Below are 12,574 nucleotides of genomic sequence, written 5' to 3'. Positions count from 1 at the left end.
CTCCGCCTCCTGGGTTTACGCCATTCTCCTGCCTCAGCCTCCCGAGTAGCTGGGACTACAGGCGCTCGCCACCTCGCCGGGCTAGTTTTTGTATTTCTTAGTAGAGATGGGGTTTCACCGTGTTAGCCAGGATGGTCTCAATCTCCTGACCTCGTGATCCGCCAGTCTCGGCCTCCCAAAGTGCTGGGATTACAGGCTTGAGGCACCGCTCCCAGCCTTTTTTTTTTTGGGGGGGGGGACAGAGTCTTGCTGTGTCGCCCAGGCTGGAGTGCAGTGGCGTGATTCTCCTGCCTCAGCCTTCCGAGTAGCTGGGATTACGGGTGCCCGCCACCAAGCCCAGCTAATTTTTGTAGTTTTAGTAGAGACAGTGTTTCTCCATGTTGGCTAGGCTGGTCTCGAACTCCTGACGTGTGGTGATCTGCCCGCCTCAGCTTCCCAAAGTACTGGGATTACAGACGTGAGCCACTGCACCCGGCCGACACTCGCTTTTAACAGCAGAAACCATCCCGGTGAAGAAAACGCCCAAGCCTGACAAGGGTGCGGGGAGAGCTACCCCTCTTACAGGATGCTGGGAGAAGGGTCCAATGCAAAACCGTGGAAAGCAACCTGACAATACTGCTACCCCAAGAAAGGAATCCCTTCACCCAGGTGATTGATTATTCGTTCCCTAGTGTTCCCTGAAGTATACCAGGAAGAAATGGAAATCAGTGTTCTGAAGAACGGCACGGACCCTTATGCAGTTCTATCAGCAAGAACTCGAGTTTGAAGTGACACCGTGCTGTGGAGAGGCAAGGTTACAAAACTACAGTACATCGTTTGAATTCTGTGACACCGGCATTATTTTCTGGGGTGTGTGTGTGTGTGTGTGGCTAAGGTTGTAGGTAATGCTAATTTTTAAATTTTCTCCAACTTTTGTACAGTAAGTAGTTATCAGAAAAAAAAATTGAGAGACAGTATGCCAATAGACAATGGTCGGATAATGAATGACAAGAAACTGCAGCCTCTGCAGTAACCGGGCAGTCGGCTGTGTGGGAAGGACGTAGTCAGGACTGCTTACTCCTCTGTTTTCTGTACCACCCTCCCCATGTCAGAGCCAACCCACGAAAGAGGAATACCCTCCCCAAACCAGTCACAGAAAACATCCTGCTTGTTAGCTCACCTCCAGTTTCCAACAGCCTGCAGTCAGAACCACCTGGAGCCTTCCCCGTTTTCCATCCCCTGGCCCTTGCACCTGCCCACACCTTTGATGTCTCTGACTCCCTTGCTGGAGCAAGCCGTGAATTCTGTTTCTCATTTGGGTGGTCTTCCTTCATTTCTACGTTTGAGTTATTGTAGCTGAGAACAGAAGACAGGCATCTGCAAAAAATGTTTATGCTTAATGAAAAGAGTAGAATAAACATTTCATATATGACATCAGTTAAACTCTGAAAAAAATACAGAATGAATACCAAAATACTGAGGAGTAATCTGTAGCACTAGGAAAAATTGTTTTCTACTTTTCTGTATATTTTCTCCTTTTGGCAATAAACCTGTAATCCTTTAAGAATTCATGTGTATAGTATTTTCTTGGAAATTAGAATGATTTGATGAGTGGTTTGATAGAACTTGTATTACTTGGTAAGCAGTTTTTAAATATTCATGTTTACTTATAAAATTTCATTTTTTATTTGTATTATCTATATATTATTTAATGTTACTGTTCTGGTTGTTAAACATTTTGAGTTATCTTCCCAGGTTGAATGATTTATGGATGAAAGCACTATTGTACATTTTTGTACATTGTTTCATTTGACTAAGCCAGATTCCTCTTTTCTATCCGTTGGTTTAATTTCTTTGGTGTATTCACAAGCTTATACTTCCACACATTAAAACATTTTATCTTACCTCTGTAAAGACAAAAAATGAAAAAAAAAAAAAAGGCATTTATCCAAATTCCAAGTTATTCAAATCTGATTGAATATAATCAATGTAAGACTTAAAATTGCCAACTGTGTGGGGTTATTATATCTTAATTATGGCCAAGAACAGTCTTTTTGGTATAAATCATTTGAAATTATTTTATGGTAGTTTGTCTAAATACTAGAAAGGAAATTAAAGCCAGGCATGGTGATTCATGCCTGTAGTCCCAGCTACTAGGGAGGCTGCGGCAGGAGGATCACTTCAGGCCAAGAGTTTGAGGCTGCAGTGAGCTACGGTCATGCCACAGTACTCCAGTCTGTCTCTAAAACAAACAAATAAGCAGGCCGGGCACGGTGGCTCATGGCTGTAATCCCAGCACTTTGGGAGGCCGCAGCGGGTGGTCAGGAGTTTGAGACCAGCCTGGCCAACATGGTGGAACCCTGTCTCTAGTAAAAATGCAAAAATTAGCTGGGCTTGGTGGCGCATGCCTGTAGTCCCAGCTGCTCAGGAGGCTGAGGCAGAATTGCTTGAACCCAGGAGGCAGAGGTTGCAGTGAGCCAAGATCGCGCCACTCCACTCCAGGTTGGGCAACAGAGCAAGAGTCGGTCTTAAAAAAAAAAAAAAAAAAGCAAAGCTACTTAATTAAAACAAAACCAGCAGCCACAGAGATATACAATAGTACCTCTGAGTTTCACCTTCTGCAGCTTTAGTTACCCTGAGTCAACAGCCACCTGGAAGAGATGAGTATACAGTACAAGAAGATATTGTGAGATAGACCACATTTACAACTTTCATTACAGTATAACCGTTACATTTTATTATTATTGTTAATCTCTTAAGGTGCTTAATTCATAAACTTAGTCACAGGTATGTATGTATAGGAAAAAACAGTATGTATAAGGTTTGTTATCTGTGGTTTTAGGCATCCACTGGGGGTCTGGGACTGTATCCCCGTGGATAAGGGGGTAACTGCTATATCTTTTAGTAGAAGCAAGAGTAGCCCCATGTGGGGGCAAACACTGGACACCGGTCAGTTTCAGCTCCTCCTGCAAAGTGAGGGTATCCTTGTGGCTCAGCCCCGGGGTCCCCTCTGGTCACCTGTGGCTCCGCAGTCTGGTTCTTGAACCCAAGGGCAGACAGCTTGCTACAGCCCGGGCCTGAGGATGCACTTCCTTCACCAGGACTCATGACTCCTGCCCAAAAAGACCTGTGGAGCTCAGGGCATCCCCTGATGCAGGTTGGTCAGGACCTGCCCTGCCTGCACCAGCAGGTTCTGCTTCTCCATCTGACCTGGCAGGCCTTGTACTCTTCCACCCTGCAGAAGACTGTCTTGAACTTCCAGAACGCAGCCAGGGCCCTGTACTTGGCCTGGGGAGAAGTTGGGAGGCCTAAGCAGTGGTTGGGGGCCACAGCAAGGCATTGCACACAGTGTGGGTTTTATTTCTTTCAGGGATTTATTAAGGCATTGAGCACAGTGTAATCTCTAGCCAAGTGAAATGAATCCAGGGAAATATATCAGGACCTGAGGGATGTGCTTTTAAAGTTACTGGAAAGGATGATGAGCTGAGAACGGGTATACAGCCACGCCTAAGCGCAGCGACCACTCTGCGGTAAACGTGTTTTGTCCATGTTCCTCAGTCAGGAGGTTCAGGCTCCCGGAGGGCACCTGAGGGTTCCATCACTTTGCTGCCCAACAAGCACATGCCCCCCACCTGGTGCCAAGCGGCAGGAATGACCCCTGCACCACACAGCTGCAGGAGAGCATCCACAGATGGAGGGACTCAGCTGGCCTGGCCACAGTGCGGGCACAGAGGTATGAGGCAAGCAAGGGCAGATCTGAGAGCCTCTAACACTAGGCAGGTGCAGCTGGTGCAAGACGTGCTCCTAGCGGGTGTAAGGAAGGTGGGAGCCACAGCCTCTTCCTGGGCCCAGAAGCAGCCAGCGCCGGGAGATGCAGGCCCAGGGAATCTGTCTAAGGCAGCTGGGTCTGCACCAGCCTTCTTTCCATTCACAACTCACTGCTCCTGGGAGAGCAGGAGGGGCACACTTTTCAAGAGAAACTGATAAGGGAGGAAAGGCAGGAGATGAGGCCAGTTCCACCGATGACAGCTCAGGCCAGGCCTCACCGCTGCAGGCCTCAGCCGGAAGCTCCGGGCTGCTCATGGTCACTGGCGGTGCTGAACTGTCTCTCCACTTTCTTCTGGTCCTTGATCTTGAGTCCAATGTCCACTCTCTTCTCAAAGAAGTTCACCAGCACAGACTCCGTCAGGATGGAGGCCAGGATCTGCTCAAAGGAGATGCACCAGTCGGTGTCAACAGTGCCCCTGATGCGGGCTGTGGGGCTGCAGGCCTCCCCTCCCACCAGCACCGTGTCGTCTGTGAGGTCTTCACACTGCAGGGAGCCTGTGCTGACCACCGAGTATGAGGACATGGACATGTCGTCTTTGGTTTCATCGTCAGACAGCAGCTGGGAGGGTGAGCCCTGTCCCTCGCCGCTGCCCCCCTCCACCACCACCTGGCTCTCCTGTAGGGCTTTCCCGAGGTGTGTGTCTCCGCCGGCTTTGGCTTGGGGGTCTCCTGCAGCTGGGGGCTGAAGCTCCCTGGCTGCGTCGTGATGGGGTCCGGGTGCTGGTGGCTCATCCTCCTCAGTGGCACAGTCCCTGGGCTTCCTGAATGTGCGGACCGAGAACTTCTTCCCCACCTCTCCAATGCGGAGCAGGAGGCTGGCCACGGTGGCGATGGCATGGTACAGGTCCTGCTCCATGGGGTCTTCACTGAACATGTTGTAAAGCGTCTTGCACAGCTCAATGAACTGCTCCTTTTAAGGAGAAAAACAGAAGAACAGGGAGATGGTAAAAGAGCAGTCAGACGGGTCCGTATTAGCCAAACTGATGACAAGGGACAGTCTAAGGATGTTGGCTGCCATCTGGTTAATCATCTCCACGAGCCTCATCAGTCCCATCTCATAGATCAGGACACAGGCACAGAGAGGGAGAGTGGCTCGACCAAGGCCACACAGCTCTTCAAAAGGCTTTCCCCTCTAGCTGCCTTTCTTGGCACATAGAGCGTGCCGGTCTGACCTGGAGCCTCCCTGTTTCTAGGTCTGTTCTGTTGGCACAGGGAGATGGATTTCTACCACGACTCTAAATCCAGTCAGTACAAGGACTTCTCCGTTGTGTTTTAGAATCACCTTTGGCTTTAATTAGAAGCAACCTCAACTCAGCCCTTGAATGAAGCTCTTTCTTTTTTTTATTTTTTATTTTTTCTTGAGATGGAGTCTTGCTCTGTCACCCAGGCTGGAGTGCAGTGGCCGGACCTCGGCTCACTGCAAGTTCTGCCTCCCGGGTTTACGCCATTCTCCTGCCTCAGCCTCCTGAGTAGCTGGGACTACAGGCGCCCGCCACCTCGCCCGGCTAGTTTTTTTGTATTTTTTTAGTAGAGATGGGGTTTCACCATGTTAGCCAGGATGGTCTCGATCTCCTGACCTCGTGATCCGCCCGTCTCGGCCTCCCAAAGTGCTGGGATTACAGGCTTGAGCCACTGCGCCCGGCCAAATGAAGCTCTTTAGAAGGTGATGGTGAGGAGAGAACAGCCTGGGTCAGCTGGAGAGGGAGGTCCTGACGAGGGTGGGTGCTAGAGTCCTTAAGCCACACATCTAGGCCCCCTGGCTCAAGAATGGGAAGAATCCTCATCACACATGGTGCCCACTCTCCAGGCCTGCCAGGGGAGCGGTCAGACTGCAGGGTCTCCTACTAGGCACAGCTAGGCTGTGGGTCTGACCCAAGGGTCATGGTCAGGCTGGTGCTCCAGACTTGCCTTTGGCTCAACACTTGCAGTTTGAAGCTGGGGTCTCCCATTTTCTGGCTGTGAGACCCTTGGTAAGACACCACGCTCCTGACCTGCGAGACCAGTGAATGAAGAGTGGTTGTGGAGGGTGCATGTGAGCCTGCGTGTGCAAAACCCTAGGCAGGGCTGGGAGGGTTCAGGGTGTGGAACGCATTCTTGTCAAAGGTAGCCTACGAGCCTCCGGCTCCTGGTTCACGGACACTCACTCAATCTGGACAGCGGTCACCACGGAAACATGCCCCTGTACAAGGCCCTGGAGCAACTGGCCTCCTGTCTTTCTGGAATCATCACTGACTGGCAACCAGGACTAATGGGCTCTAGAGGCAGCGAGGAGCCTTCCCACCCACAAGGAGATGCTGCAGTGTGGGTGCTGTGATATTAGGGCCCAGTCTTGGTCAGAACTCTCCAGAAATGTCTGTTGTGGGCTCTGATGGAGCCTACCTGGTTCATCTTGGGAAGATCCTTAATCGTCTCCTTCTGAGCCTCTTTCTCCTTGGCCCACATTCGAAGGTAGTGCCGATAGTCCGGAGAGCTGGTCCCCTTCTCCTCTGCAGGTTAGAGGAAAGAGATTCCTCTTTGTCATGTGAGAGAGAGGGCTGGGGGCTGACAGCAGGGAGAGGAAGGGTTGGGTGTCTTCTGGCATGGAGCTACCGGAGCCCTGTTACAAAACACCCTGGCATTTGGGAAGGTGGGCATGGGAAAACAACCCAGAACAGCCACAGGTTCCCCCTAAATTGCTGAAGTGGTTGGACCGAAGCTGATGACAATGGTCCACACTGTCTTCCCTTAGATGAGGAGTCACAGGGCAGCTGGAGAGAAGCTGGCAAGAGGGTGGGGCTGGCTGGGTGCCCGCAGAGCTGGGGTGGAGAGTATGGAACCTCCTGTGCACCCCAAGGCCTGCTCCCTGATCGGGGGACGCATCCGCCATCTCCCAGGGTAGGGGGCTCCCTGGCAGTGACTGGGGAAAAGACCAGCCAGCAAGAGTGCCTCGACACTGGGGTCTCTAAGAACAGCAGCAGAGAATGGCCTGTACCTCCTCTCTTTTCCTGGACATCCTCACTGCCACTTCCTTCTTGCTCTTCCTGTGGTAGTGCTTCTGGACAAACGCAAAAATAAAAACAACATGGAGAACATTCTGCTGTTGGGACTGCAAGTTCCTGGGGTCCTTGAGAGATATAGTCTGTGTTTCTGTACAGCCAGCCCCAGGCCAGGCCCTGGGGGCAGGTCCCCCATGCCACGCCTCCTGCCTGGCCCACCCCGCCCCGCCCTAAGGCACCACAGCAAGGGCCTGAGCATTCCCGCACTTGGTCCAGTTAAAACAAAAGCTGCCAAACCCTCACTTCCTCTTGTCCAAATGAATACAAGTCTCAACATGCTGGTTCTGAAATGAACAATGATGCAGGCTACAGACCAGTCTGAGGACTAGTGAATTCTATAGTTCCTGCTAGAACTCAGGGGAATCCTAGTGACCCCTTCCACCAGTGCCTGCTGTGCCTGTTAGAGGGGTTGTCTGTGCACAGCTCCTGTGCTCAGTGCAGCGTTTCGGGGAGTTTCGAGGACTATACTCCCTGTGTGAGAACATGCACCTGAGGAGAGAAGCAGCCGACCAGCTCTCCTGGAGCTGTTCCCCAGAGGCAGTGTGGCTGGTGGGGACACCTCAGGCAGGTTGGCAGCACCCAGTTCTGAGCTGCTCTTGCTGGCTGTGTGGTGGCAGTGAAGGCACACCTCCTTGGGCTCAGACATCTCACCCTGGAATGGAAGCCCTGCTTCCTGGGGGCCACATGCGGTCTGAGGCCAGGGCTCTGCACCACCATGCCGCTCCCAGAAGCATGTGGGACAAGCCTAGAGTGGCCTGCTGGTTCCACCTACAACAGAAGGTGTACCTGCTTCTGTAGTTTCTGTCCTTGAAATCAAGGTCCTCAAGCTCAAGTCAGCCTCTGCCACTGTCACCAGTACTGCCATGGGCATCTTGGTACACACTATTTTTGGTTTTCTGAGTCAGTTCCTTGGTGTGCATTATCCCCCACATGAAATCACCAGGTGGCATTATGGTCGGTTTTGCAAGTGTGCTGCATGTCACCAGCTCGACTGCCAAAGCCCAGGGCCTAGAATGCTCCCATCACCTGGGATCAGATGGTCCCAACAGGCTTTAAACATAGCACAGGGATGAGTTCTAACAGGCACTCAACATACATGTTTTTCCTTAACAAAAAAAGTGATGTGGAGTATGAAGATTTTTCCTAGGAAAGCATCCACTTTTCTTTCTAGCCTCCACTCAGCCACGCTGTCTTTCACACGCTCCGACAGCATTTTATATTTTTCTACTCACATGAAGACAGAGTATCTCTAACATGTGGCTGCAGAGGTCATGCCCTGGGCCTGCTTGGTGCCTAGTGCGGGAGCCTTATTTACTCCCCACCCACAGCAGACGTGGAGGCCGTGCAGAGGAGTGGCTTGGTTCTGGGTCCTTCTCAGGACTTATCCCCCGCAGGATGAAGTCCCAGAGGGGTCCCTGGGACAAAGAGCTTCCAGGCTTCCTGATAGTGCAAGAGAGTGTTAGGAGGTACAGGGGGCGCCCCTGCCTTCCAGGGACTGACCTTGAGCCTCCCAGGGCAGGAAAAGATCCAGATCTGAGGCCAGAGGAGATGCTGGAAGGGACAGCAGAGGAGAGGCAGAGGGGCAGAGAGGGGAGGAGCCAAGGTCCAGGAAGACAGAGACACAAGAGAAACAGGAGTGAGGACATCCACACGGGGCGGCCCCAGCCCCCGCCAGCATGGCAGGGCCCAGCCCATGGTCCCCTGGGGAGACCCCATGCAGCCTGCTCCCTGAGCCCAGGTGGGACTGCTGGCCACTGCCCGAGCCCTGCTGCGGTGGCTGCAGGGTGCTGGCTGGGCATGTCAGGTCCAGTGGCCACTCACCTTCTGAGGAGCTGTCCTCTGTGAAATAATGCGCTGCCTCCAGGGCTGACTCGGCTTCCTCTGGGCTCAGAGCTGTGCCCGGAGAGAAGGCAGAGTGAGGGCAGGAGGAAACAAGGAGATCCCCTCCAAGTAAGTCCCTCCAGCCCTGGGCAGAGGCGTGCTTTCCCCGCCCACAAGCCTGGCTAGTCCCAGCACCTGCCCATTACGGTGCCCAGTAACAGTTTTGATGGTAATGATTGGTTATTTGTTACTTTCCTGACTTTTTTTTTTTTTTTTTGAAATGGAGTCTCACTTTATCGCTCAGGTTGCACCACAGTCACATGATCTTGGCTCACGGCAACCTCTGCGTCCTGGGTTCAAGTGATTCTCCTGTCTCAGCCTCCCAAGTAGCTGGGACTACAAGTGTGTACCACCACACCCAGCTAATTTTTGTATTTTTAGTAAAGACAGGTTTCATCATGTTGGCCAGGCTGGTCTCCAACTCCTGACCTCAAGTGATCCACCTGTCTGGGCCTCCTACCGTGCCCAGCTGCTTTCGTGACTTTTTTTTTTTTTTTTTTTTTGAGACAGTCTTGCTCTACGGCCCAGGCTGGAGTGCAGTGGCGCCACCTCAGCTAACTGCAAGCTCCACCTCTCCTGGGTTCACGCCATTCTCCTGCCTCAGCCTCCAGAGTAGCTGGGACTACAGGCACCACCACCATGCCCAGCTAGTTTTTTGTATTTTTAGTAGAGACGGGGTTTCACTGTGTTAGTCAGGATGGTCTGGATCTCCCGACCTCGTGATCCACCCGCCTCGGCCTCCTAAAGTGCTGGGATTACAGGCGTGAGCCACTGCGCCCAGGCCTCCGCTTTCCTGACTTTTACATTGTGTTTGAAAAGGAAATACATGTCCCAGGTAAAAATCCAATCAACACAATTAGGAGTCCAGTGAATGGCAGCTGCCCTCCTGCCCCAATGACCATCTGGCCAGTGGACCCTTTGGGGGCGTTTCATGCTCCTATGGGCACACAGAGACCGGCCATGCACAGGCAACTTGCTGCTCTCTCTTTGGGTAGCTCAGAGGTCGTGCTGCACTGTGTGTACTGGCCTGTCTCATTCAGTGCAGTCTTTGCTGGAGGTCACCAAGCAGTACCCAGGGTTGCAGATCGCATGGTCCTGGGTGATTGTGGCAGGGCATGGGCCGCAGCCCACCAGAGCCCAAGTGTTCTCTGTGTCTGGACAGGACAGGGCAGGGCAGGCTGAGGGGGCTCAGGAGTCTCAGGGTAGCCCTGCATGCTCTCAACCCTGCGACCTAGGCCCAGTGGGGTCTGTCCCACCAGGGCCTCTCTGGTGAGCCAGTCACCAACGAGAACAGCTGTGTCAAGAGCCTTTCGGCTCTGGAGGCACAGAGCAATGGCCTGTCAGCTTTAAAAATCACAGGTCTGGGCCCCATCACAAGCAATCAGGAGAGAATCTCCTCAGGTGAAGCCCAGCCCCAGCACCCTAAAAATCCCCAGGGTCAGTTCTGAGGGCAGCTGCTGACCTCAGACGGCAAGCAACAGCAGGGACCTGGGGGACGTCTAGCCAGAGCAGAGCGCCTGGCCCAGGATTTCCACCTGCCTCGCCTTTCTTTCCTTCTATGATGATGGAGATGACCCCTCCTTGGAGCACTGTCCACGCAGCCACCCCTGCTGAGCCCCCAGACAGCCTGTCGCCAATGCAGCCCTACTAGGCTCCAGCACTGCTGAGAGGCCAGAGAGAAGTGGCCCCTCCTCATGGCCATGTGAGGATTCTCTAGCTGAACCTCTGGGAATAAACCCTTAAGAAACTTGACAAATTAATGCAGCAGTTTCAGTTCCAGCCCGAAGCTCCACTCATGGCCCTCCTCGTGGGTTTTGGGTCCAGCTGCCTCCTCGGTGGGAGTTCTGCTCCCAGTGGTGCCCGGTCACCCATGGGATTCTCCTCCATGTCCTTTCCCAGGCCAAGGCCCTGCTCTCAGACCTCTGTCAGGTGCTCAAGCTCCCGTTCCCTCTCCTCCAATGTGAAACTCCAGCCTGTGGAGCCGCTGTGCCCCCTTAAGGCCCCACAGTCCCACAGAGGCCTGTCCTCTGCAGCTGAACTTCCGGACAAGTGGGAGATCCTGGCTGGGCAGTGGGCAGGAGGCTCTCACCTGGGGGAAGGTGTAGCTTGTAGAGCACCTTGAGCTTCTCTGTCAGGTCCCCGTGGTACATCCCGCCTGTGGAGAAGGCCAGGGAAGGGGCTGGGGCTGGCAAGATGGCTGCAGAGGCCCTTTCAGGGGGTCCGAGTGGGACCCTCTTCACAGCCTGTGCTGCCCAACTCCCTCCTGGAGAGGTCACGGGGTGAGTCCCAGGCCTCCTGTCTGCCTGGTGCCCTGCTGGGAAGGCTCAGCCCTTCCCTGGGGCTGGCAGACCAGCTTCTAGCAGCCCCAGACTGCATGAGGGAGGGGAGCGGGCAGGGCTCCTGCTGGGCCCCTCTCGGCTCCTGTGGGTGAACTGTTCTTCCCATATCTAGGGCCGGGGCTCAAGCAGCCCCTACTGGCTGCAGTGGGGACAGACAGGAGATGCTGGCATTTGGAAGGCTTCCTGGGAAAGGGTAAGGGAGGGTCAGGCCCCTGGTAGGCCCTGCAGGCACTCACTCATCCCCGTCACGAACTCCTTGAAGTTGATCAGTGAGTCCTTGTTTTTGTCCAGGAGCCTGAACATGCGACCTGCCAGCACAGGTGTGTGGGAGCCGCAGGCCCAGGGTGTCAGGCTGGCAAAGAGTTCCCGAAACTGGCTGGCATCAATCCGGTACTGCTCCAGGTAGGGCAGGCTGGGGTCCCGACGGCCGGCCACTGTGTGGCTGCACCCCCAGTACTGGCTCGCCAGGTGCTTGGCCTGTGGGACACAGTCTGGTGAGATGGCCCAGCCGCTAAGCCTGTGGGTGGAGGGGACCCCTGGGCTGGTGATGTGTCCACCCTCCCCCTCCGTCCAAGCCTGCGGAGCCCTGGGGTGGTGAGCACTGGCCAGACACTGCAGCACCTCCTGAAAGCTCTCAGGGTATCATCAGTCCCTTGTTGACAGATGGGGAGGGGGTTGGCTGACAGAGTCCCTGGCAGCCTGCAGGGGGCAGAGCTGGTCTGCTGGCCCCAGAGAAGGGCTGAGCCTTCCTGGCACGGCTCCCGGGAAACAAGAGGCCCGAGGCTTGCTCTCGCTCCTATGACCTCTCTAGGAGGCAGGCAGAGCTGGCTCAACCGTTGTGACACCAGGGCCACAGCAGAGTGGCCACCTTAAGCACAGAACCTGAGGCAGCTGGAGAGTGAATGTGAACTGGCAACAAGAACAGAAAGGCGGTCATTCCAACTATCAAGGCTGGGTCTTTTGCTAAAAGCACAAGAGCAAGAAAAATTATCTTCGCACTGGGGTTACTGAGAAGAGAGTATGGCCCTGGAGCTGTGACGACAGTCCTGGCACCGTAGGAAGAGCAGTGCAGAGGACATCAGAGGTGGGGGAGCCTGACGGCACATTGCACCTGGATCCAGCCATGTCTGAAGTTTGCATTGACAGACTTTTCAGTTACAGGGGCAATGCATTCCCTCTTCTGTGAAAGATGACTTGAATGGATTTTTTGCTATTTAAGAGGTCCTGCCTAAACTCCAAGAAGGATTCGATTCTACCACATGAGGTTCATGGCAACTGCATCTGAGGATGCACTTAGATCTATTTCTCTATTTCTATTCTATTCCCTATTTCTATTTCTATCCTCTATTTCTAAGAGGATACTCTTGGATCTATTTCTTTTCTGGCAGGAAGCTAGGAAGCTAGGAAGGGCTCCTGCCCTGGCTCTGGGCTGTCACCTTAAACACCATGTAAAGGTCCTCCAGCTCTTCAATTGAGAAATCAATGTCCACAGGTATAGCTCGGACCTAGAAG

At 53.5% G+C, this 12,574-nt stretch overlaps 1 protein-coding gene across 2 annotated transcripts in view; it reads right to left on the bottom strand.

The window, feature by feature from the left end:
• Positions 1-2,693: 2,693 nt before the first annotated feature.
• The window catches only part of TBC1D9B (TBC1 domain family member 9B), a 41,110-nt gene continuing 31,229 nt past the window's right edge, over positions 2,694-12,574 (bottom strand). The window contains exons 14-21 of one of the 2 annotated variants that reach the window (XM_017863959.1): positions 12,499-12,567; positions 11,299-11,539; positions 10,813-10,878; positions 8,664-8,735; positions 8,343-8,393; positions 6,779-6,841; positions 6,187-6,293; positions 2,694-4,717 (exon numbers count right to left, since the gene is read on the bottom strand). In XM_017863959.1, coding sequence (XP_017719448.1) covers positions 4,037-4,717; positions 6,187-6,293; positions 6,779-6,841; positions 8,343-8,393; positions 8,664-8,735; positions 10,813-10,878; positions 11,299-11,539; positions 12,499-12,567 — 1,350 coding nt within the window. In that variant the 3' untranslated portion in view covers positions 2,694-4,036. The remainder of the gene's footprint in view (positions 4,718-6,186; positions 6,294-6,778; positions 6,842-8,342; positions 8,394-8,663; positions 8,736-10,812; positions 10,879-11,298; positions 11,540-12,498; positions 12,568-12,574) is intronic. The other variant, XM_017863960.1, reaches the window with a different exon arrangement.

The sequence above is a fragment of the Rhinopithecus bieti genome, unplaced genomic scaffold, assembly GCF_001698545.2.
Source record: "Rhinopithecus bieti isolate Rb0 unplaced genomic scaffold, ASM169854v2 scaffold_73501, whole genome shotgun sequence".
Lineage (NCBI taxonomy): Eukaryota > Metazoa > Chordata > Mammalia > Primates > Cercopithecidae > Rhinopithecus > Rhinopithecus bieti.
Note: the sequence above shows the minus strand (reverse complement) of the source record. Positions and strands in the feature narration are given on the sequence as shown.